This window comes from Gorilla gorilla, chromosome 2, assembly GCF_029281585.2.
Source record: "Gorilla gorilla gorilla isolate KB3781 chromosome 2, NHGRI_mGorGor1-v2.1_pri, whole genome shotgun sequence".
Lineage (NCBI taxonomy): Eukaryota > Metazoa > Chordata > Mammalia > Primates > Hominidae > Gorilla > Gorilla gorilla.
Genome location: NC_086017.1, coordinates 171,531,315 through 171,558,004, shown reverse-complemented (window position 1 = coordinate 171,558,004; position 26,690 = coordinate 171,531,315). Strand labels below are relative to the sequence as shown.

The 26,690-nt window shown below is 35.1% G+C and overlaps 1 protein-coding gene and 1 non-coding gene across 3 annotated transcripts in view; both read right to left on the bottom strand.

Moving 5' to 3' along the window:
• SMC4 (structural maintenance of chromosomes 4) overlaps window positions 1-26,690 on the bottom strand; it is a 35,409-nt gene that overhangs the window by 4,004 nt on the left and 4,715 nt on the right. For both annotated transcript variants that reach the window (XM_019023793.4, XM_055381921.2), the window contains exons 5-19: window positions 26,162-26,338; window positions 18,871-19,035; window positions 18,505-18,632; window positions 17,347-17,487; window positions 16,447-16,597; window positions 14,549-14,713; window positions 13,006-13,239; window positions 11,401-11,586; window positions 10,048-10,209; window positions 7,311-7,536; window positions 7,116-7,195; window positions 5,929-6,081; window positions 4,748-4,874; window positions 2,001-2,190; window positions 208-352 (exon numbers count right to left, since the gene is read on the bottom strand). In XM_019023793.4, coding sequence (XP_018879338.1) covers window positions 208-352; window positions 2,001-2,190; window positions 4,748-4,874; window positions 5,929-6,081; window positions 7,116-7,195; window positions 7,311-7,536; window positions 10,048-10,209; window positions 11,401-11,586; window positions 13,006-13,239; window positions 14,549-14,713; window positions 16,447-16,597; window positions 17,347-17,487; window positions 18,505-18,632; window positions 18,871-19,035; window positions 26,162-26,338 — 2,430 coding nt within the window. The remainder of the gene's footprint in view (window positions 1-207; window positions 353-2,000; window positions 2,191-4,747; window positions 4,875-5,928; window positions 6,082-7,115; window positions 7,196-7,310; window positions 7,537-10,047; window positions 10,210-11,400; window positions 11,587-13,005; window positions 13,240-14,548; window positions 14,714-16,446; window positions 16,598-17,346; window positions 17,488-18,504; window positions 18,633-18,870; window positions 19,036-26,161; window positions 26,339-26,690) is intronic.
• MIR15B (microRNA mir-15b) lies at window positions 25,981-26,078 on the bottom strand. The gene has a single exon (NR_106205.1). It is a non-coding gene; the product is annotated as a microRNA mir-15b (primary transcript).

The following is a 26,690-nucleotide window of genomic DNA, read 5'->3' as shown; positions in this document are numbered from 1 at the left end:
ATCTCTCCCCATGCCCCTTCCATTTTAAAATAATTTAAGCATTTAAATTCACAAATTATAGTATTCTTATTGTACAAATAAAAATTGATAGTTATAAAACTTTAAGTCTATGAGTGCTTACTACATTCTAGGCACTGTCATATATCCAGCTCTTTAAATTGGTTCCAGTATCATCCCATCTCCTCTTCAATACAAAGCAACTCATACCTCTGCAGCATTTGTATTCTTTACGACCTCTGCTGCTTTGTCCTCAAGACTTTTCAGCTCTGCTGTTAGGTCATCCACCTCTTTCTCAGTATCTTTTATTTCTTTCTCTGTACGCAAGACAGAGTCTTGTGCCTTTTGAAGGTTTCTAAAGAAGCAAAATGATGCATCAAAAATGTGGTAAGGTGATTTGTTATTGTTTCTGAAAACCTACTAAAGAACTTTTCATGAAATTTAATGTGACATTTTTTCTATTCATATATTTTTAAGTTTATGATTTACTAAACCACCCTTAAATCAGTTTTTGTAGGTTTATACAAACACTTATGGGATGAGTTGTATATTTTTAATTATAAATGCCTTTCTTATATAAGCTGCTTGTATCATCCAACTTTAGACTGATGCAACACTGTCCATTAGATTATCAAATTCTTTTGTCATTTTCTTGTCAGAGATTGTTAAATCTCTACACCCATAAAGTTGTACCTTCAAATACTTCCCAATTCAATCAAGACAAGGCAACAAGTACTTCCAAAAAAGCAAGACACTACTTCTCCCTTATTACCTCCTTATCTCTGAGGAAAACACTCTGGATTAATTTAACCAGATAATCAATATGCAATCAATTTGTTAAAATTTTTTCTAAAGAAATGGCTATTTAAATTTCAATATTTTATATACATACCTAGCTTTATTTCAGACACACTTCAATAAATACTCTAAAAAAATTAAGGCCGGGTGCGGTGGCTCATGCCTGTAATCCCAGCACTTTGGGAGGCTGAGGCAGGCGGACCATGATGTCAGGAGTTCAAGACCAGCCTGACCAACATGGTGAAACCCTGTCTCTACTAAATATACAAAAATTAGCAGGGCCTGGTAGCGTGTGCCTGTAATCCCAGCTACTTGGGAGGCTGAGGAAGGAGAATTGCTTGAACCTGGGAGGCGGAGGCTGCAGTGAGCCGAGATCGCGCCACTGTACTCCAGCCTGGATGGCAGAGCGAGACTGTCTCAAAAAGAAAGAAAGAAAAAAAAGACCTAAGTAGATAAATCTTTTTTTAAGGACAATGAAATCTTCTAGGTATTTAAAAATTTTAAGGTGGCTGGGTGCAGTGGCTCATGCCTGTAATCTCAGTCTTTTGGGAGGCGAAGGCAAGAGGACTGCTTCAGCCCAGGAGTTCAAGACCTGCCTGGGAAACATGGCAAAACTCTGGTCTCTACAAAAAAAATACAAAAATTAGCCAGGTGTCGTAGTGCATTCCTGTAGTCCCAGCTACTTGGGAGGTTGAGGTGAGAGGACTGCCTGAGCCTGGGAGATTGAGGCTGCAGTGAGCCCTGACTGTGCCACTGCACTCCAACCTGGGCAACAGAGCAAGACTCTGTATCAAAAAATAAAAAATAAAATGTAAGTTACCAAGAGAATTAATTTTGCTAAGTGATCCCATTTTTACCTCTTTTACTTATTCTTTTAAGGCCTATATCTATTTAAATTAAGGACCAACTACTCCCTCCCTGAGACCAGAGAAACAAAACTGATTTCTATGCCCTCACAGCAACTGGGGAGTTACAGTCTACCTGTACTTTCCTATGGCATACCTGTTTACCAGCCTTTTTAATTGGCCATAGGATAAATGTTCATTATAGGTTTTCCGTCATGAAAGTCCCATTAGGTAATGTGTCAGACAGGTTCAATAAATTAACAGTAAGAGAAACATTTTATGGAACATTACATAGTAACCCCCTTTCCAATGTGAAGGCAGGGAAAGGGAAAACAAGTTAGGGTAACATGCATACTCTACCTGTCAGCAGTCTTGATTGCTACTTGGGCTTTAGTAATAGCAGAAGCACATTCATCTAATTGCTTACTTATTTTATCAAGTTTGTCTTGTTGGGCCTTGAGTTTATGATTATTGATTTCTACGATGGTATTGTGTAAGCGTTTAACCTCAGCTTCTACTTTACCAGCTTTCTCAGCCACAGCATCATATTCTGAAATTAAAAAATAAAGAACCTAATTTGTGTTTTTATGCTAATGAACATCATTTGTTAGATGTACATTTCTTCAGTTGCTATGACTTAACGTGATGCATTAAAACAAATTTTAGGCATATGGGAAAAAGCACCTTAAAAAAACGATATCCTGTATAAAACAAGTAGTGTTACAACAATGCACAAAGTTAAACACTCTAGCTCGGCTGTAAACACACCATTTCTTAATGGCTTCATGTTCTCAGCTTCTTTTAAAATATCTTTACAACTTTTTCTTAGGGCACTTCCTTGACTACTGAGTTCATAATGATTTTTAGCCTTAGATACACTATGTGCCTAACTCAATATTAACTTGCCCACAAAGAAGAAATTGTGGTTATTTTCTTCTGCTAACATAACTTCGCAGTTCTCCATATTAAAACAAAGTGGAGGATATAAGATGAATTAGCGTTCCTTCCTGTGACAACGAAGAGTAAAAGTTAACATTTCCCAGATTCCTCTGTGGCTAGGGTTTAGACATAATTTAGGTCAATTCAATCAAAAGTACTTGCATAATTTGGAAGGCATAAACAAATTGGACATGTTTCTTCTGGCAAGCAGTCACACAGAAGTCTGGATTTTCTGTAACGAAGCTAGAGGTTCTCCAGCTCTATGGCCCAGGCTGGAGTGCAGTGGCGCGATCGCAGCTCACTGCAACCTCCATCCACCTCCCAGGTTCAAGCCATTCTCGTGGTTCAGCTTACCATGTAGCTGGGATTATAAGCATGTGCCACCACACCCCGCTTTTGTGTGTGTGTGTGTGTGTGTGTATTTTTCAAAGAGATGGGGTTTCACCATGTTGGCCAGGCTGGTCTCAAACTCCTGATCTCAAGTGATCGGCCTGCCTCGGCCTTCCCAAGTGCTGGGATTACAGGTGTGAGCCACGATGCACAGCCCAATTTATCTTAAATATAAAATGTTTGCACAGATTTTGATATAATGGTTTACTGTAGCCTTTATTTAAAAATATGAATATGTTCAAGAGTTGAAAATATTTAATTTTAAAGATATGCTTGCACAAATGGGTCCTCCACATGAGATATTAACAGTCTCCTGATAATATATGGCATTTCTGAGAGGAGATTTATAGAGCTCCTAACAAAGTCAAGGATTCCTTTTCAAATAAGGATGAAACACATATAGACTCTTGCAGTCTCTCCATGAAAATGTTGCCATTAATAGCACAGATATACATTTTGGCTTCTCAACTGACCGTTAGGTACCATCAAAGCCATTGTTGTGGGTGCTTGCAGGGAAAGGGGAGTGTGGGTGAAGGCCTCAGAGAATCTGGGTTCTTCCGTCCTTTATTCCAGCCACAATGGTTTGTGTTCCCAGCATACTCCTGCTTCAGCCTTTGTATTTGCTCCTTTATACTCTTCTTGGAATGCTTTTTCCTCAAACATAAACGGGTTAGCACTCATACTTTCTTTGGGCCTCCACTCAAATATGTGCCATCTTACATGTGTGCTCCCTGGAAAGAGACTTTATTTTTGTTTACTGCTCTATCAGTAGGACCTAAAACAAAGCCTGGCCAGTAGCAGATACTATTTGAGTGCCTGAATATTAGAAATGCAGATAAACACAGACACAAATTAATATGAGTATAAATGCACATTTGATATGCATTGTGGAAATGTGTCAACATTTAAAAATCTCTTTTTCTTTTGGAAGAAAATCCCCACATTTTTGGAGCAGTTGGATAATCGCTCCAACTCCACTCTCATTAGTTCTTTGGGATGGTTAATCAGTATTTGTCTTCCTTGGCTCACAAAGCAAACTGTAACAGGGATCTGTCTTAAGAATAAAATGAACCTTGCTGTGTTTGCTGGATCACTAGCTAAGATTGTGTAAACCTGGAAGGGGACTGTGGCATAATCCACTATCCCTTCTCCCATTAAGATGCACATCTATGTTTGATTGAAGCCAACACGGAAAGACAAGCACAGCTGCTCAAGTGCATGATCAGGGGATTTCAATTAAGGCTACAGAGCCAATTCTGCCTGTGAATTCCTTTTCCTGCCTAAAGATTCTATTTTGGTAGAACATTTACATGTCTATAAGTGCACAAGAAGAAGTTATGAAAGAAAAAAAATACATATATATATATTTTAAGTTTTCAACTACACATTGTTTTTCTTTGATTGCATACCACTTATTCCCTGTGTTATCTGAGTGATACAGTTTTTCTAAATCTATAACCACTATCTTGAAGGGGTTTTGGAAAGATTAGGGCCAAAGTATACAAAGTATGACATTAAAAGCATGGACTCAAAAATCAGACTATATCACCTATTCCTATACCACCACGTGCTGTGTGACCTTAGGCAAATGCCTCAGTTTCCTTATTTGTCAAATGAGACTATTAATAGCACTTACTTTATAACAAACACCATAAAATAGTGCAATGACTTGCATATACGTAGCTTCTATTATTATTCTACTGCTTCTTAAATATTGCAAGCTTTAAAAACCTGGTTTTTTTTTTTTCTCCCCAAAAAAGGTCTATCTCTAAACATACCTGTTTTGAAAGCACTAACGTTTTCTTCTAGCAATTTCTGCTTTTTTTTGTCAGGGGCTGTAGCAAGTACATTAGCTTCAAGTTCCTTAACTTGGACATTCAAATATTCTTCTTGCTCTATTAAACGCTACAAAAAAGTTTTAACATTTAAGGTCAATATTTTAACATTTGCTTTAAACATTGTGAATTTTTAAAAAGGGCACTTAAAATCTTCAAGAAAAAGACACACACTAATAGGAAAAGGAAAGATATGTGCCATTGATATAAAAAATGAAAATGGCCAACAAACACAAAATATGTAAGCTCATTATAAAGACACGTTAAAATGCCACATTTCTGTTTACAAGGTAGCAAACTTATGTAGACCACCCTAGTGTTCAAAGACTTGGAAAAATAATTATTTGAATATGCTGTTAGTAGTGCATGAATTATAACTTTTGAAAACAATCTGGCATTATGCAACAAATGCCTTAAACATTGTACACATATGGTGTAATACTTGTAATTTTTGAAATCTAAGGAAATAACTGAATGAATCAAGGTATACCTACAAGGATTTTTTTTAAACATAGCCGTGTACATAATACAAAAAAAATTTGTCAAATTATGTTATAAACAAAATGCTCTAAAGCAATTAAAAACAAAGTACATTTATACTGCCTTGGAAAGAAAACCATAATTTAAGAAAAGCTAGTATAACACTAAAAAAACCATATGCACACTTTATGTATCTACACATATGCTACCACATATATAAATACATTACATGCAAACTAGGTATTAGAAAAGTCGAAAGAACATATGTCAAAATGAAGGTGATCATTTGGGTATTTTCTGGAAACATTAAAAAAAACAGTGGGCGTGCACTGCTTTTTCATAATTAAAAAAACATTCCACTTTGAAAAGAGAATAAAAATAAAGGGTCATATAATTGTTAAGGAAAGTAATGTTTCTATGGAGTACAAACGGAAAATAGGAATAGCTGTGGTTGGAGCAACATTGTGACAGGGCGTTATCTATTAGTACTCAGTGAAACAAAATCATCAAGAGTTAGATCTACCTATAGATCCTCCCTCCCTTATATATTTAATAAATTGTAAGCAAATAGCAAAATGGTTCTGATAAATTCCAGTTGAATCCCAATAGTTTCAGTACACACACACACACACACACGCACATACCTGGATGCTTGCAGTAAATTTTTCTAGTGTGTTCCTCATTTCTCGTTCACTATGCCGTAACTTAACTACTCTTTCTTCAAGTTGTACTTTCTGTTCTTGGATTTGCATTGCTTTTTTAGAGTCGTTTTGCAACTGTGATTCCATTTTGTTTACCTACAAAGAAAGTTTTCTCTAAGAGCCATTTCAGATTGACAGAAAAGTCAACTTATGAAGAAAACTAAAACTTCTGTCGCCCAGGCCGGAGTGCAATGGTGCGGTCTCAGCTCACTGCTACCTCCGCCTACCGGGTTCAAGCGATTCTCCTGCCTCAGCCTCCTGAGTAGCTGGGACTGTTACAGGTGCGTGCCACCATGCCCGGCTAATTTTTGTGTTTTTAGTAGAGACGGGGTTTCCCTATGTTGGCCAGGCTGGTCTTGAACTCCTGACCTTGTGATCTGACCGCCTCAGACTCCCAAAGTGCTGGGATTACAGGTGTGAGCCACCGCGCCCAGCCTAAAACTTCTGATCTTAAAGACCAGAACAAAATCAAACCACCTGTTCCAATCCCAATCTTAAAGTTCAGGAGATGGTCAAGTAATTTCTTGATCAGAAAATCAGATGGAAAGGTAACTAAGTGTTGTACAGTCACCTATTATTTCAATGAAGGTACAGCATTCAAATACTTAAGCAGAAGGACATAAACTTGTATTTTCAAAATACGGGAGGGAAAAAAATCAAAGCACAACACTTTGGGAAAAGGTATTCAAGCTATTTAAGAACATGTTCTTGAGGAGGAAAAAAGTTTAAAATACTCTGAAGTTGAGATTTGCATCAAGAAGTCTTTGCTATACTTTTAAAGAATTATTTTGAAGTAAAAAATTATGTAATACAGCAATAATGCAAAAAAACACCCCCAATAAATTAAATGTAAAACAGAAATAATTATGTAAGTTATGGAATATCTGTATGATCCAAATGTACTAATTAAAAAGTGTACTTTGAGCATATAGTTTCTGATTAATATTTTGTTTTCTAAAACTTTAAAGGGCTTTACATAAAAAATCCCTAGTCATTTATAGAAAACGCCATCTATTAAAATTTGAGTACACCATACTTAAAATGGCCAAATTTTGTAGTAAGTATATACCTCGGTAAAGCTATTTAAAAAAAAAAAAAAGAAGTCTGGATACAATTTTAGATATGCTGACCTCTTCTTCTGAGATTTCAATAACAAGTGAGGAACCCATTCTTCCTTTCATTACTTTGCTTCCACCACCAGTCATTGTACCTGGAAAACAGGGGAGAGAAGTCAACTTCAGATGTCTCCCCAACAACATTAAATAAAGTCAATGCTGTGGGGGGGGGGGGGGGGGGGGGGAACCAAGAAACAAAAACACTATTACCTGACTGTTCTATGATTTGTCCCTGTAAAGTTACCACTCTCCATCTTCTATCTTTTTGATATGCTACTCTTGTGGCTTGATCCAAGTTGTCAGCTACTAAGGTATCTCGTAAAGCAAAATAAAAAGCTTGGCGAATTTTCTCATCTTTTACTTTTACTAAATCAAATAAACGAGGAGTATTTTCAGGAGTTTGAATTTCGGTCATCTTTTTCGCCCATACAGCCATCTAAAAGTAAACAAACAAACAAACAAAAACAACAGTAACAAAAAAGAAAACTCAAAAAAAAAAAACCCATAGGAATAAATTCAACAAAAGAAACAAGAATTATACACAAAAGGTTCTAAAATTAGACCTAAACGGAAGACATCTCATGTTTGTGGATCTAAAGATTTAATACTGTTAAGATGCCTATACTATCTAAACTGATCTACAAATTCAATACAACCTGTATCAAAATCCCAGTTACTTCCTCGCCTTTTTTTGTGGCAGTAATTGACCATCTGGATCTTAAAATTCATATATACAAATTATGGGGACCCAGAACAGTCAATATGATAAAGAACAAAATTAGAGGACTCAGACTTCCTGATTTTAAAACTTATTACAATGCTGCAATAATCAAGACAGTGTCCTATACCAGCACAAGTAATAAAACTGAAAGCCCAGAAATAAACCTTTACATTAATGGTTGGGTGGTTTCAACAAGGATGCCAAGAAAATTCCATGGGGTAAAGAATCTTTTCAACAAATGGTGTTGGAATAACTGGATAGCCACATGGAAAGAGTAGTTTGAGCCCTACTTTATATCACGTGATAAAATTAACTCAAAATAGATTAAAACCTAAATATAAAGCCAAAACTATAGAACTTTTAGAAGAAAACAAAGGAGGTAAATCACTGTGACCCTGGATTAAGCAGTGGTTTCTTGGGTATGATACCCAAAACACAAGCAACCAAAGGAAAAAAAAGATAAATTGTGCCTCAAAGGATACCATCAAGAAAGTGAAAATACAATCCAAGGAATGGGGTAAAATATCTGTAAATCATATCTCACAAGAGACCTGTATTCAGAATAGAGAAATCCTACAACTCAACAAAGAGAAACCAACTTAAAAATGGGCAAAGGATTTGAAACAGACATTTCTCCAAGGAAGATAACAAATGGCCAAGGACATGAAAGGACTTTTACTATCATAAATCACCAGGAAAATCCTAATCAAAACCATGAGATACCAATTCATATTCACTAAGATGACTATAATCAAAAAGATGTACCATAACAAGTGTTAACGAGGATGTAAAGAAACTGGAACCCTTACACATGCTTGTGGGAAATGGTACAGCCACTGTGGAAACAATCTTGACAGTTCTTCAAAAAGTTAAACATAGAATTACCACATGACCCAGCAGTTCTACCCTAGGTATATATATACCCAAGAGAACTGAAAATACATGTTCACTCAAAAACTTGTACACAAATGTTCGTAGCAGAAGTATTGCCAAAGCAGCCAAAAAGTGAAAACACAAATGTCCATCAACTGACAAATGGTTATACAAAATGATGTAACAGAATACCATTTGGCAATAAAAGGGAATGAAGTACTGATACATGCTACAACATAGGTGAACCTGAAAACCTGCTAAGTAAATGTAGCTGTATAAAAAGGCCATATATTGTATGATTCCATTTATATGTAGATAAATCTACAGAAACAAAAAAGTAGTTAGTGTTTGGAGGGGGTGAAGGGGTATAGGGAGCAACTGTTACTGTCTATGGGGTTTCTTTCTGGGAGTGATAAAAATATCCTGGAATTAAGACAGTGGTCATGGGTGAACAACACTGTGAATATACTAATACCCACCAAATTGCATACTTTAAAATGATTGTTTTGTTTGTTGTTTTTGAGTCTCACTCTGTCACCCAGACTGGAGTGCAGTGGCGCAATCTAGGTTCACTGCAACCTCCACCTCCCAGGTTTAGGCAATTCTCCTGCCTCAGCCTCCCGAGTAGCTGAGATTACAGGCGCCTGCTACCATGCCTAGCTAATTTTTGTATTTTTAGTAGAGATGGGATTTCGCCATGTTGGCCAGGCTGGTCTCAAACTCCTGACCTCGTGATCCGCCCGCCTTGGCCTCCCAAAGTGCTGGGATTACAGGCATGAGCCACTGCACCTGGCCTAAAATGATAAATTTTATTGTAGGTAAATTATCTCAATAAAGGTTTTCCTTTTAACTCTGGAATGTACATTCCTTTAGTGGAGGCACTGCAATATGTCAAACAATTTTTTATAATCATATAACCCCAGAACATAAAATAATCCTCAAAACCCATCAGGTGTTCACTGAGTAACCATTAAGAAAAAGCCTGAATCCAAAAAGAAAAACACACTTAGCACTTAAAAATTCAATTATAGGGCTGGGTGTGGTGGCTCACGCCTGTAATCCCAGCACTATGGGAGGCCGAGGTGGGCGGATCACAAGGTCAGGAGATCCAGACCATCCTGGCTAACACAGTGAAACCCCTCTCTACTGAAAATACAAAAAAATTAGCTGGGTGTGGTGGCGGGCGCCTGTAGTACCAGATACTCGGGAGGCTGAGGCAGGAGAATGGTGTGAACCCGGGAGGCGGAGCTTGCAGTGAGCCAAGATCATGCCACTGCACTCCAGCCTGGGTGACAGAGACTACATCTCAAAAAAAAAAAATCCAATTATAGGTAGGTTATTATGAATACCCACCTTATCTAAACCTATAAAGGTTGCAACTCCAATATTTTGTCTTTTAAGGAAGTTTACACATTCTTGGGCTGTATCAATAGAATCAACAACAATGTAGTCCAGTGCATGACAACAGGATGATATAGCCACATCATATTTTTCATCAATGGCTCCTAAGTCCCCCTAATAATGAAGAGTGGGGTGAAAAAAGAGTTAGGCAGAAAAGCACAGGACCATTTCATTCATCAAGTTTTAAAAAGTTCTTTTAATTGAAAAACTTTATGTAGACATGGTTTTAAAGAGAACAAAAGGGTACACAACAAAATACAAAATATGTATAAGTTTATGAATATGCAGCTTGAATTTCTAATGAGCACAAAATGAGAGAACTGTTTTCATTTTATGAAAACAACATGAAGCTTAAAACCTAAATGAACTATAAGCAAAACTCAGAAAACTTTGAATTATTGAAAAGCATCTAAAATTATGTAAATCCTGATGAAACACATTTATCTGTTTATCTATTACACAGCTATCTAGCAGTATTCACTGCTTTGGGCTTTCTTTGAGAGCAAATGAATAGGATCAAACTGTTTATCTTTAAGAAAATAAGGTGGAAGTCCCGATACAAGATGCAGAAGCAATCATGTTGGGTAATTTTTATATCACTTTGTTCCCTTCTCCGAAAGGCTGACTTAAGGACTGCATCCACTGGCTCCTTTGACTCTCCACCTTCAGCCAATTTGAGGTTTCAGCTAAGACTGGAGGGCAGGAAATAGGTGGGGTTAAGGTATCCATTTTCCCCATCTCCTCTGGACCACAACTCCCTTCCCTCGAGGCTAAGAAGCAGTAATGGTCCTCACTATTGCTAGCCTTGGATTTTTAGATTATCCCTTGTTATATCCTTAAATGCTAGCCCAAACCTAAGTAAAATGGTGTGAAACCCCAAATATATAAAAAAATTTTTTTTAATTTTCATTTTTTAAAAAACAGTCTTGCTATATTGCCCAGGATGGACTTGAACTCCTAGGCTCAAGTGATCCTTCTGCCTCTGCCTCTCCAACAGCTGGGACTACAGGCACACACCATTGTGCCTGGCTAAAGTCTCTCTTTTAAAAAAAAGGATAAAATGGTTTTAAGTTTGTGTGACATTACTAATATTTTTGTTGATATGTATGAAATAATTGTATTTATCTAAAGCTAAGTAAACAAGAAACTGTAAGGGCAAAATGTTTAAAAATAAATGTGCCTTAAACAAAATGAATCTTATTTTATATACAGTGACACTTGAAATACGGTTGTCAAGGCAAAAAAATAAGTTACACTTTCTTAAAAAAAAAAAGTAAAGCCATGCCCCCCAAAAATCTACTTTACCAATCTTCCATATATTCCTGGAATCCTGCCAGATTTTTTTTCTTGAATTATTGCATCAAGGACTTTCCCCCTACTTCGATTCATTGCTAATGAGCTCTTTGCTTCTTCAACTTTTTGAAAGAGATCATGAACCAAACTTTTAAAGTTTGTTTCTTCTTGTGTAAGTTTTTGAAGTTCTTTTTCTTTCTAAAAGTGAAAATAAAATGAAATCCAGAAGCATTAACTCCTAAATATGACCAGTCATAGCACTGAATTAGTTGTAACGCTTTAATAACAATAAAGAAAAAAAGACCAACAATAAAAATTTGAACCAAAACTGAGCACCTGTATGGCAATTGCTGGTTTGGTTGTGGAAAATATGGATGGGTTTAAAAGGGGCATAAATTACTTGGGTCAATAAAAGAAAACATTAGGTGTAATATTTTTTCCAGGAGCAAACAGTTCATCCTGATAGAGAAGTATAGCTGGGGCTGTGGAAATCCCAGTTTGATACTACATAGTTCTACATAAGTGTGCCCTAATTCTTAAGCTCTGCCCTAATGAAAAGCTGACCCAGAAAATGACTGGGCAGGACCTACGGTTATGCTGTGCTTTATTTTAGCTGAACGGGGCTGGGGGGTGCTGGAGAAAAAGCACACCTCTGAAACAAAAGATGACTGGATAGTCCTATTGCTATACAAAAATGCCAGGCTCCCAACAAGAGAGGAACCACACACATGCACACATAAACACAACCTCTGTTTCTCAATCTCCAACTTCTCAGCAGCCATCTTTTGTAACTGGTATATTCCTCCATCCACTAGATTTAAATTATGTCTATTACTTACTGTACTGGCATGAAGTTTAAACCAAGTTACTGACATAATTCATCCCAAAAGAAACTGAATCCCAGGAAGATAGAAGCAGTCACTGGATCTAACTTAACTTACATTTAAATTCTACCTCGTAATGAAATTCCCTGATGACCAAATAGCATGTATTAACTAAAATGAAAAAGACTCATATTTATTTTCAGTATAATTACACTTCAAACAGATTTTTTTTTTTTTATTGCCACCTTGCCTACTGAGGTTTTGGAGATCTTTGGAGATTAAAGTTTACGAAATTCCTTAGACATCTAATTCGCTCAAGGATGGGGGACAGGCACCGATGAGCTAAGCTATACATCTTGGTTAGTTTATAACATTTTGGAATGCAAGCAAAGAAACTACATCCATAAATTCAAAACCCAAAACACATTAAGATAGTTGTTTTTATATTCATTATATAAATATATATACACTTATGTTTTTTATTTATCTTTAAATTGTCTATACTTAAGATTTAAAGAAACACAAACTTTCTTTTGTTTAAATTATTTCTACAGTGGGGTGGTGGTGGTGATTTACTTACTATATGGTGCTTCTGGGGATAATATAGTTTCTTGATAGTCTCAGTTCACATATGGAATACTGAAATGCTGACCTCATTCTTTTGAGATTATACAAAATGAAGAAAATTTATCTATCACTAGTCACCTCTGACGCGGATATTAAAAACAACAAAAATGTATAAAGCTGAAGTGGACGAACGATGTTCTGATGCAACAGAGAAGCAAAGATTTACCTCCTTTAATTCTTGTTCAGTTTGAGGGAGTTTTCCTTCTATATCTCTGATTGCAGCTTTCCTTTCTTTGAGAGTCTCAGAAGCTGCAATTAGAGCTTCCTTAGCCTTAGTTAATTGAGACACTGCAGTATTATGACGACTGAGATAGATATCAAGTTCTGACTGGGCTACATCCATCTTTGAACGTGCTTCATTTACCGATTTGCTGAAACCCATAAGTTCTTTCTCTCGACTCTGTTAAAATATGAGTTCATTAAATCTGGACAGATATTTACTTTCAAACCTACACTGAAATGAAACCATACATTTTATATTCGATTTAAGAAAGGAGATTCTATAAGCACAGTATATAGAAATAAGAAATTCTCACAAGTGGACTAGATTCAGTTTTTGCCTAGTTGTCAATATTCACTGTACATAGTCTTTTCCCAACTGATTTCACAAGAGCTTTGTGACATCGATCATTATGCTGAGGAATAAAGACATTTGAGGCCTAGCTTTGTCATACATGGGGTGCAGGGCACATGAGTACTCAATATATATTTAATAAGCAAACAGTGAAAATCCACTAACTATGAAGTATCCCATCATGAAAGCTACTGCATTATCCATTGACACTTTATCACACAGGTATTCTAACCTGTAAAGTTTTATAATCTGACATTAGAACATGTCCATATTCCAAAGCAGACTCTATTAAGTGACACTTCATCACACAGGTATTCTAACCTGTTAAGTTTTATAGTTTGACATTAGAACATGTTGATATGCCAAAGCAGACTCTATTAAGTCCATGACTTTTTAATGCAGTCAATTACCATTATCCATTAACATATGTATTTAACATGCTTAGCACTGTCAAAAATGCTGTGGTACATACAAACAAAGATAATTTTATGCTTACTCTTGTTGGGGTAGATAATACATATCAATGTGACAACTTCATGCTCTCGTTTTATTAATATAATGCTAAAATTATAGCTAACATTTATTTTCTTTCTCAGTACGTTATATAGATATATTTATTCTTTATTTTCACAAAGTAGATATATTCTTTCTCATTTTAAGGAAGATGACTTGGAGATATGACAACCGGCACAAGAACAGAGACAGTAAGTGATTGACCTAGGATTTGAACCAAGAACTGAAACAAGAGCCACAGCTTTTAACTATTACACAAGAGCTATAGAAGCAAAAACAAAAGAGACATTAACCTGCGCTTAGTGTGGCTCCAGGTTTTACAGGTGGCAACAAAATATGATGATTCAACACGCTTAGGAGTGGCATATATAATAATCAAGGTACTGTATTTGACATCGCACCTTCTGCTACTACTACAAACTCTCATTTAGTAAACTTTTTAAAAAACATGTCAGCAGGAATTAAAAGAATAGTCATCTAAGTCTAGGTTGACTAGTTTTAGGAATGTTGGACATTAAAAGTCCAAACTTACCAGTTCAGGTTTCAGTATTTTTGAAAAAATAATCTTTAAGTTAAAAAAAAAAAAGCCACCAAAATAAACACTGATTAAAAAAAAACTTACTTCTTTTTCTTTCTGAAGCCCTTGTGTTTCCTGTTTAAGGCTATCCATAACTTCCTTTAATTTTTTTTCTTCTTTCTCTTTTTCCTTCTCGAGGGCATTGTTTCTGGTTGTTGTTTCATTAATGATATTGTTACTTTTGGCAGGTATACTTTTAAATTCTTCAACCTGAGATTATAAAACAAGTTATAGGAGCATACATCTTTATGTTACCCAATACTATCAATATTTGACTTATTTAAAGGCATTTCTCAGGGTCCTCTAGTTCTTCTTTTCTTTATAATCAGAGTGAAATTAGCTGGCTTTAACAAGTATTTTCCCGACTATTCACTGTAATTTCTATATTCTCTCAATCTAATAGTAAAACTACTTCTACAAACACCTGACCTCTTATGAAGGAAAATTGTCTCTGGCAGGGCCTCAGGTCTGTCATCCTTCTCTCTGGATTTCAGGTTGTAATTATTCTTCTTTAGCTATAAATATGCTCTGACTACACGAAATTTTCTAAACTATCCTTCCCGGTATATATCATAACTTACCACAAATTATCTTTACCATCTCCCCAACCCTAAAATCTTTCACAACTTTACTCTTCCAGAGTCATCATGTAGGGCTAATATTTTACTCCATTAACATCTTCTGATAATAATCACTTATCTATGCAGTCTATGCCTAAAGGCATAGACTCTGTAACAGTTACACTTAGCTAAGTCTGTCAAGTCTTTGGGGTTACCCCCAAAGCCTTGTTATTTTGTTTACTCTGATTATCTAGTACCTGTGAAGTTCAACATTTCCCAAAATGCCACTTCCTTAAACACTGACTCAACGTATTTATCAGCTGTGCTAAGCAGAAAGTATTTTGTGAACAAATACATTTAGAAAATGCTTATAGCGTAAAGTAGAGCCTAATCTATAATTATTGTGTAACCATATGGAACAAAGCTTTTTTTTGCGGGGCTGGGGTTAAGGTATCATATCTGTTTATATATGATAGAGCTATGAACATGAACATAGCTTAAGAGATTCCAAATTATGAGCTTTCCTATCTCTCTTTAAGACACAGTCTCACTTTGTCACCCAGGCTGGATGCAGTGGCTTGATCACTATTCACTGGAATCTTGAACTCAAGGCATCCTGCCGCCTCACTCTCCTGACTAGCTAGGACTTTTAGGCAAGTTCCACTGAGCCTGGCTAATTTTGGATTTTCTGTAGAGATGGGATCTTACTATGTTGCCCAGGCTGGTCTTAAACTCCTGGCATCAAGCAATTCTCCAACTTTGGCCGCCCAAAGCACTGGGAACACAGGTGTAAGCCATTGTGCCTGGCCAACATTGGTAATTCTTGGGAAATCCTGCTCTGATCCTGTTAGCTTAGTTTTTGTAGAAGACAGGCAATATTTTTAAGTCTGTAATACCTAACTTAAATATCTTTAAAACTACTACTTTAGGAAAAAGAAAATTAAAATTAACACCAAAATGGAACTGCTGATTTGGTAAATGTTTTCCCAATAACATATATTATTGTAATATAAACTTTAAAACTCAAAGTCAAGCTAGGAGCAATGGCTCACACCTGTAGTCCACGTTACTTTGGGAGGCTGAGGTAGGATTCCTTAAGTCCAGGAGTTCAAGACTATAATCATACCACTGCACGCTAGCCTGGGCAACAGACTGAGACCCCATCTCTGCAAAATTCCAAAACCAAACAAAAAACCTCCTGCAAAATAAAGTCAGTAGAAGCAAGGTTTCCCTTGAGGGGGTAAAATCATGTTCAGAGACAAACCTTAAAACAACATTTAGAATACTAATTCATTCTCTTAGGCAATAAGGGGCAAACACATCCATGAAAACTAGGTATGATATTCAGACATGAAATTTTAAGAATTTTTTTCTAACACCTACCTTTTCTTTATCTTTTTGAAGTTGTTTCTCCAGTTTTTTGGCTTTACTCGTGGCATGTTTTAATTTTTCTCTAACTTGAACATCTTCCAAATCTAGCTGTGTAAATTTTTCTTTATTCTCCTCAATAAATTTTGTAATTTTATTCAGTTTCCTAGCAAAGCAAGTATATTGTAAGTCATTATTTTGAATGTGCACATATTTTAAAACCATATTCCCTACCTGGAACACTTCCTCTATAAATATGTCCAGGCTCTTAATAAGGCAGGATCCTAAAACTCTCCTTATTCCAAGATGATCCCTCTCCCCATAGTTGAAAATGCACCTGTATTTTTGATTATGACAGCTATTTTGCCTTTCTAAGTTGGAGGGAAAATAACACATTTTCCAGTGACTACAATGTCTAGGTATATAAAAATTTTACCATATGAGTAAAATTTTGGTTTTACCTTTTACGAATATACTTACAAGTTACTACACAATAAACTTACTATACAAATTTTTTTGTTTAAAAATAGAGATACTAGTGTCATTGAAAAATGGCATCAAGTAGGGACATGATAAAACCCTTAAAAATCTATCTAGAAAAACCCAAATCCTACCCCTCTATCAGATTTGTGGACTACTAAAAGATTAACCTGTGAAGCCAAATGCTTATTGTTTGTTACTGTGCTATGCCACTAGGGGGTAGCATCCCCACGGTTCTAAGACTTCAGAGTAAGGAATTTGATCTGTAACAAGGAACTGGATGCAAGGCAAGTTTTTTTTTTTCGCTAAGGGGGCCACCACTTGGTATGCTGGCAAATGTCTTACACTCATAATGTGCTAGAAGTAACTTTATATATAAATACACATGTAATACAATTATCTAAATACTTTCAGTACTTCCCAAAATATTATTACTTTTCTGTATCTTTTACATCTTTATTCTTAGCTTTCATTTCATTTGATAGTATATTGCTCTTCTCATTAATTTCTTTGGTATCTTCATGAATTTTTTCCTTTTGAGTTTCCATTTCAGCAATTCGTTTCTGCAACTCATAACTAGAGGGAGGAAAAAAAAAAAAAGAAATTGAAGCTCCTAAAATGCCATTTCCAAAACTGTATAACAATTTTAGTAAAATTAACTGTTTCTAAAATATTATTAACTAGTCAATATATGACTGCCTAGGCTATGAGGGGAAAATCCCCCTGGGTCAAGGCTAGAATTTAGGAACAAAAATCGATTTTATTGTACCAATGTGGTGGCCGATGCCTGTAATCCCAGCACTTTAGGAGGCTGAGGCAGGCAGACTGCCTGAACTCAGAAGTTTGAGACCAGCTTGGGCAACATGGCGAAACCCCATCTCTACCAAAAAAAGAAAAAATAAAAACAAAAAAATCCCAGCAACAACAATAATAATAATAATAATTAGCCAGGTGTGTTGGTGTGCGCCCTGTAGTCCCAGCTATTCATGAAGTGGAGGTGGGAGGGTCAACTGAGTCCGGAAGGTTGAGATTGCAGTGAGCCGTGATCACACACTGCACTCCACCCTGGGTGAAACAGCCCATCTCAAAAAACAGTTCATCATAAGCTGAAAAAAATCAGATCTGCTATTACACGAATTTTAAAAAGTGCACACGTAAAAGGACTGAGTACAGTAATAAATACCTGTGAACCTACCTCCCAACTTAAAGCAGGATACTAAAAAGTCAACTTCAATGAATTGATAAATATGCCTAATTTAATAAATTCAACCCTGGTGATCAACGGGGTGACAGGTGTCACAGCCAGATAGTCCTCATATTGGATAAGTTCACCACATAATTCCTTTTTTTGTAGAGATGGGGTCTTGCTATGTTGCCCAGGCTGGTCTTGAACTCCCAGCCTTAAGTGATCCTCCTGCCTTAGCCTCCCAAAGTGCTGGAATTACAGGCATGAGCTAACACATCCAGTCACACAAAACAATGTTTAGATTTTTTTTCACTTCAGTCTTCATGTTTCTCTAGGAAAAGAGAAGGGCTTTGACTTAATGGTTAAAAACTAATATAAAAATTGGTAATATCAATCAAGGCACTTACATATAATATTGACAAACATGATTCTTTTTTCTGAATATTTCATTTTCCAAGGTAAGAAATTCGATAGCTATGTTTTTCTCTCCTTCTAAGGCATCCTTTTCCTTTTCCACCATCTTTACCCTGTTTAACTATAGAAAGTAAAAGTTTAAAGACTGAATACACACTTCATATGTACAATATGAACTTAAAATATGCAAACATTAGATAAAAACAGTTAAGGAGAATGTTCATCTTAAATGTTAATATATAAATTTCAATACACTTCTTCATTAAGAAGTATTATAACATGAATATCTGACTTACTAAAATTTGTTAGATCATAAATGAAACATTCTGATTTACAATGAAAGTCTACAGATGATTCACCTTCTCTCCTCTGTGTTCATTTAATATTTCAACTCTCCGACACAAGACTTTAATAGGTTCATTTAGCCGTCCACAACCAATTATATCTTCTAAATATTCAAGCATACCCTCATCGTGTTCAGTCTGGCCTTTTGGTTTCATCATAGCAATTTGTTCAACTTCGCCCTTTAAAAAAAAGTTATATTTCATACTCACTGTGTATGTTTAGCTAAATCAATCTTAAGTGAGAATTGGGAGCAGTTAAATAATAAAGCCAAGAGTAATAAACATCTAAATAATGTACAGTTAGTAGTGCAATGATTTAATAAGGTATAAATAAAAATGTTATTTTCACTGGTATTCCTAAGAGTTTTAGTTTTACATAGGGAGATATGAAACACGAATATATATTCCCTTAGATAAATCCTTATAAAAGTGTAATATACACCCACTTACACACACTCATTTCCCCAACTAGAATGTTCAATATAAATAAATAAAACTTGTTTCTTTAAGTAAAATTTAGGAAAGCATTCACTTAATCTGCAATCTGATTATAGTGGAAACATTATCAATTGCTAATAACACAATTGAAGCTCCTGTTCTAAAACAAAGAATTTTCAAAAACACTTGCATGGTTAAACTGTGTTAGGAACCCTGTCCCAAAGTAGTATTACCAACTTTCTCTACAAACATGGTTTTTAGGAGTTCCTTAACAAGTAATGGGTTTCAAAGGTAGTCAAAAACTTACATGTTCAGTTTTCTAAAAACAAAAGCCTTTGACAGAAAAGGATATTACCTATTTCTCATGGTAATAACAGAAATCAAACAGACCACCTTGACTAGAGAAAACTAATGGCACTGGTACATAAGACATCAGAAAACTTTCAGTTTGTAATCACTAATATAACAACTTTCAACTGTAATTAAAATCTTAGATTAACTTTACATATTTGCATTTATGCAGTTTAATTATGAAGAGAAAAGAGAAAAAAATCCATAATAACCATCAAGGCTGACTGCTAGGCAGTCATTTAGTTTGATGGTGGAGAGAAAATTGTGTCTGAGTATGTTCAGGCCAAATGCTGCTACGTTATAGGAGTAGCTTGTTTGTACTCTAGACTATTACAATGGAAGAACAGGTACAGGCAAATGAAAAAAGATATACCTCCTATTTTCAGCAAAATAGCAAAGACGAAAAAAGTCAACAAAAAGAATTACACATTAAAAATAGTATATTGTTTTCTTAATTCAAATATCTTAGTGATTCCTATTTCCTAAGTGAATGCAGGTGAATCTTAAAAATGTGGGGTAAAACTTACTAATGAGAGCATCATAATTCACCAAAAGCCTCAACATAATTACAAAAAGTAGACAATTTAATAACAGTGGACAAAACAGCTTATTTGAAAATCTACTCATTAAGAAATAATTTTATTTGCATACATCACTTTTCGATACTTCTGACAGTCTATAAGCACAATGATTATCAAACAAAGTAAAAAACTGTTACCCCAAAAGTTATTTTCCGTAACATTCATTATATTATGTATGAATCGGTATATAAGTGAAAATATGTAGATATTTATATAAAGTATTTTATTCTGCTTTCAACTGTTAGTTCTCTCTAAATGTTTGCAGCAAGAGTTTAAGTTTTAGACAGGATTGAAGCCTGGAAAAATGCCCAAACCTTTGGATTACACAGGATGAACGTTAAGTCACTGAGGAAGCCAAGAGTCTTATTCAAAGTTTGTATCTACGTAGGGTTTATCAACAGTGGCACTACTGACATTTTGGGCTGGATATTCTTTGTTGTGGAGAGCTATGCTGGGCATTATAAGATGCTTTAATAGCATTTCTGACCTTCACCCACTAGACACCAGTAGCACCCCCCCCTTCTACCAGCTATAACAACCAAAACTGTCTTCAGACGTTACTGAATGTCCTGTGGGAAGGGGGGCAGAATTACTGTCAGCTGAGAACTACTGATCTAGAGGCTGCAGTTTGTTTGTTCACTCATTTATTATTTTTTTGAGACAGGGTCTTGGTTCTGTCACCTAAGCTGGAGTACAGTGGTGTGGTCTCAGCTCACTGCAGCCTCGACCTTCCAGACTCAAGTGATCCGCCCACCTCAGCGTCCCAAGTAGCCGGGACTACAGATGCACACCACCACACCCAGCTAATCTTTAAAAAAAAATTTTTTTTGTACAGATGGTGGTCCCTCTATGTTGCCCAGGCTGGTCTCGAACTCCTGGGCTCAAGCGATCCTTTTGCCTCAGCCTTCCAAAATGCTGGGATTAAGGGCATGACCCACCATGCCTAGTCTAGAAGTTGTAGTTTAAATCCTGTGGGTGTTTATCATCCAAATAAAAACAATATCTGACAATTAATATTCTACCCAATTCAAGGAGAATATCTGAACACTTATTTTAAGAAAATGAAAAACCATCCCAAAAGAACTTACATTTGAGTCAAATGGCCATAATGTATTATTTAAGTATACATTTTTCAGATAGCTAAAAGTTGGGATTCAGTGTTTAACAGTTTACGCTGACAAAAATATTCCTTAAAAGCATCGTATTTCTCCTGGCAAATTACTTACTGAAGAGATAGAGTACAGCTATTAAGAAACAGCTTAGCTTTGGGTAAATAACAATGGTTGCTCATTTTTGGTTGTTTGTTCCTCTCTCCAAATAAAATGAAAGATACAGCTATGATTTCCTCTTCAATAGAGTTGCGCAGTTTTTTTTTTTTTTAAAGGCAGGATATTTACAAAGCAAAATAGTTACATCTCATCTCCTGTATAACATTCAGTCTTAAGATTATTATACCGTATTGCTTTTTTTTAAACCAGTTACCATATTATCAGATTAGCATTATTGAATCAACAGGCTATTAACAGGCCTTTACTTGTCCTTTGACTATTAAGACTACTGTGGTATTACAATGACAACCTGGGACTTTTCTTGTTGCTCTGTTCTTTGATGTCCTTTGCCTGCCCTACCACTTGCTACCATTTCCTTTCTTCCTTCTTTTTCCATTTGTGCCATCTCCTATGTAATCTGTAGATTGACAGTCTGTGCCTAAAGGATTCCTCCTTATTTCTTCAGAAAACTTACATAACTCATGTAAAATTACAGAATATAGTTTTAATTTAGGGCAATAAGCTCAATATATTTCAGAAATAATTTTAAAACATCAACCTGAATTTAAAGTCATATCAAGGTTTAATCCAAGTCACAAATAGTGACTGGCACAATCACAGACAAAAAATGTTTCAAGTTGCTACAACACTATTATCTGACGCTGACAAAGTTTCATATGTTCCCAGTGTTATCTCTATTTCTTGTATCTTAAAGCATATGAAACAAGGTCTTAAATGATTTTTCCCACCACTGTTATCTTAATTTATGGAACACTTTCTTGAGTGGCAAACAAGGATATTATGATCCAGTTATACCATTCTTTGAGAATCAATTTACTGAAATACAGCTTAGAAATCTAAGAGGAATGAATAGGTATGATGCCCTTTATCCTTATTCAAATGTAATCCAAATTTTAGCAAGCATAAACTACAGAAAACTCAAACAGTACATAGCTATAACAAAGTTTTGTTGTCCTAGTAAGGCCTCAATTATTCTTCTCTTTATTTTTACTTGTAATTACTATGAAGGAGGATTTCAGTGATTCTTACAGCAAATATGAGTGTTTGCATAAAAATTAAATGGCCTAAAATTACTGAGGTTTAAGTTTTTATCTTGATCTTCTTTTTATTTTCTATATCTTTTATTATACTATACTATAAATTAGTGTTCTTTATCTTCCTCCAATACATTTTACTCTAATTTGATCTTTGTAAGCTACCAGAGGCCAAGGAACTAAACCACCAAGGTTAGTATCTTTCTAAAATAAAACAGAAAGAGTAACTTGTTAGTAGTTGGACTTCTTGATATCTATTTCTGGTTGGTTAGAGGTAGCTTGCTTGCTGCTCTCCAACACCTTCACCCTAGTTGTGGATATTGAATCAGACACCTTTGGAAAACTGAGGCATTATTGAAAAAACTGAAAATTTCTTTTGATATTATAGCATAGGCTCATTTCTACAGACTAAGAGACTAGAACCCAAGTAGTTTATGTGACAAGCTTAAGAGAAGTACATTGGAAAAAAGAACAGATGGCTAGGCAACAACTCAGACCTAGGTTAATTAAATCTCCAAATTACAAAATAATTAAAAAAAAAAAAAGAACTTGGCTATTATTTATTTATTTAGAGACAAGGTCTGTCACCCAGGCTGGAGTGCAGTGGTATGATGTTGGCTCACTGCAACCTCTGCCTCCTGGGTTTAAGCAGTCCTCCCACCTCAGTCTCCTGAGTAGGTGGGACTATAGGGGTGTGTCACCATGCCCAGCTAATTTTTGTATTTTCTGTAGAGACATAGTTTCACCATGTTGCCTAGGCTGGTCTCCAACTCCTGGGCTCAAGTGATCTGCCTGCCTCAGCCTTCCAAAGTGCTGGGATTATAGGCGTGAGCTAATGCGCCCAGCCTGGTTCGTGTTTCAAACTTTAGATTTTGTAATATGAAGACAAAAGCATATGAAGTTGAAAACTTTGACAAAATTAAAGTTGTGCTAATAGTTGTAGCTTTTGAGGAGTTTACAAAAATATTCCTGAGGCAGCAATCATTAATACAACTTTTTAGTAAAAACATTAACCATTCTTCTACCCCTGAATGGAGCAAAAGCACCCCTAATTTATAAGTCATAGTTACCCAAGAAATGCTGTACAGAGCTAATAAAACTCTACTTGTACAGACTTACAACGGGACCGAGGCTCCCAAAGTAGGTATATATAAAAGAAAATGTACGATTATAAAAAACACAATGGTCAATCACAACAAACTTTTTGAGGTCATGTATGTGTCTTTAAGGACAAGAAACAAGGTTTAGCCATCTTAATATTACTTACAGCATTTTAGCATAGTGCCTTAATAGGAATTCAATTGAATGGCCAATTAATGAAATTTTTAATGGATTTAAGTAATAAAAATGCCTACTTGAAAATTTTGCTAAGCGAATATATTAACACTGAAAAATTTTACTCTTAGGAACTTCTAAAAAATTTGGTTCTTTTTAATCTCAAACATAAATGTTTATTTTTACTAAATTTAGATTACTCTTGCTGTTAATCACTATTACTGGCCAAATAGTCTACACGTTTTATTCCAAGTAATGATTTAGGTCTTGGATGTTGATACTACGATGCTGTTTCCAATTTCTCAGCCTCCCAAATCAGTTTTTAAGATAGATGTTATTCAGTAGGAGAGAAGGTAATAAAAATCACATTTTTACTTACCATCAAATGCTTTAAATTGCCAGTTAGGACTCTGAGATTTTCATAAGCGACTTAAAAAAAACAATCCATAGAAACCATTGCCACTTTCCCTCAAAGTTTTAATTGGGAACTATTAGTTCTACCGTAGTCCAATCCCTGTTTCTTATTCCTAACAGGTGAGTTCCTAAGGTCCTTATCTATAAATTTAATTGAGTCAAACTGAATCTGTTAACTTGGAACATTCACCTTTGTATTATTTGGGAAGAAATGTTTTTTAAACAATTGTAAAGATCACATAAAAAGGTTCAGATTATCATGTGAACAAATTGGCTTTAGCATCCCATATACTTCAGAAGCACAAATGTAATATAAATTTGACAATTTATAAATTATTTACTTCCTTGGGACAATATTACATTAGCTTCATTACTGATTTACGTACAGAGATGCTGTACAGAGAAAAAAATTATCCTTAGAAGGGTTAAAATGCAGTGTATTTTGATGAATCTTTGGATAAATGTAAAACTTTGATTATACCAGGATGACGGTAAAAGAAGATTAAGCAAAAGATAAACATAAGTACAATTTCCTGCAAATTGGTATCATCATCAAATTTAGTATTATATAGGGACATAACTTTTTATCCATTATTAACCAAACCAAGTCCCAGAATATGTAAGTCAATAAAACAGTTCAATTTGATTTTAAAAACACACAAAATCCTTTAATGCCACATTCTATAAATTCAAATCTTGTTTAGAAATATATCTGCAATTAATTTCCTCAACATTAATTTTTAAATAAGTTTAGGTTGAAGTATTGCAAATATACTGTGCCTGGTAATAAAAGATATTAAAAAAGGTTATCCTAGAATGATACTGATTTACCTTCTATACTATGAATGTCTAAAAGTAATAATTTTTAGAAACAATTGAAGAATAAAGACTAAAATGGAAACAGAGGCTAACATTTTATAAGTTTGTTATTAGGAACATCCAGTCACCCTAACAAAATTCCCTACTTATTTCAGTCATTTCTGCATCACAAAATAGTTTTGCTTTTATTATGCTTCGGTGATTCTGGATAGAACACAGGAAAAGAAGATACCCTCGAATCAAACAGGAACTTGACAAAGCCATGGTTTTACCCTAATTTTTTTTTTTTTTTGAAAAATTCTGAATTTTGAGGACAGGGAAAAAAAGATAGGGGATTTTTCTTACCAAGCCATGCTGGTAGAATATACTTTTACTTAAAGAAAACAGGGTTTCTAATAAAAATCAGTTTGGCACAGGTACTTAATTTTTACATCTCTTTAAAAGGACTTGCTCTGTAACAGCTGTGATACTTAACAATGTAATATCAAAGTTTCGTTCTTTCAGTAGTAGTGGTTCCACCAACTAAGTCATTTTCAACAAAACAAAAACCAACTTGAGTAAAGGTTAAGTTAACCATCCAAAGTGTTACAAAGATTAAATTAACTAGGTGCTTAGGTAAATCAAACACCAAGTGTACAGATTTTTTCATTTTTTGGTTATATATCAGAAGAGATAATAAGAACAAAAACAAAGCAAAAGGATAGATTAAAATATAATACATTTCATTTAAAATGTTACCTTAAAGGGAAATACAAACAATTGATAAAATAGTTGCTGTATCCCTGTCACACTAAAGCAGCACAGTAATATTGGTGTTTAATATATATTTCACTACGCCAATATTTACGTGCTGCTAGAGTGGAACAAGTATGTCAGTTCATCCAAACATAAAACGAACATCTGATGATGAAAACATAGTTTTGAATGAATTTCCTTAAATTTCTAGAGCAGCAAATAATGATTCGCATCTTGACTGTAGCATGTAAACCATGATGTGCTGCTACAGTACTTTAAGGCCTCAAAAATGTAGGATTCATCCAACCCAGCTTTATAGAAAAAAAAGTAACAAGAATAAGAGAATCTTTGAAGCCTTTAATAAACTTACCTGTAAAATTAAAAATCTATTATGGTCCAAGTCAATTCCATGGCTTCGAAGAAGATTTCCAACATCCTTAAATGTCTTTTTCTTTCCACTTATGTGATAGACAGAAGTATTATCTCTGTAGGCCGTTCTGGATACACAGAAATTACTGTTAGGAATGACTTCATAATCATCCCCTTCCTGTTTTGAGGAAAAACAAAACCAGAAAACAATTGTTGGTATTAAGTCATAGGCCTACTTCAAAATTCACTCATTTCATACTGAAACTAATTCTATGGATTAAAAACTTCAATTGAACATGCACACAAACTGCCAGTAGTTCTCATTAATAACCCAACTTAGCAAAGAATTGATACTTTTCCATGCTGTTTTGGTCCCTTTCTCAAAGATCACAAAAATCAAGAAGCCAAACCAACCAGCCAACGAAAAAACCCACCTCCAAACAAGCCTAAAAACGTTTATGATTGAGAAGACGTAGACAAGATTCCCACCATATCCAAAACCCACACAAATTATTAACATGTTGACAGAT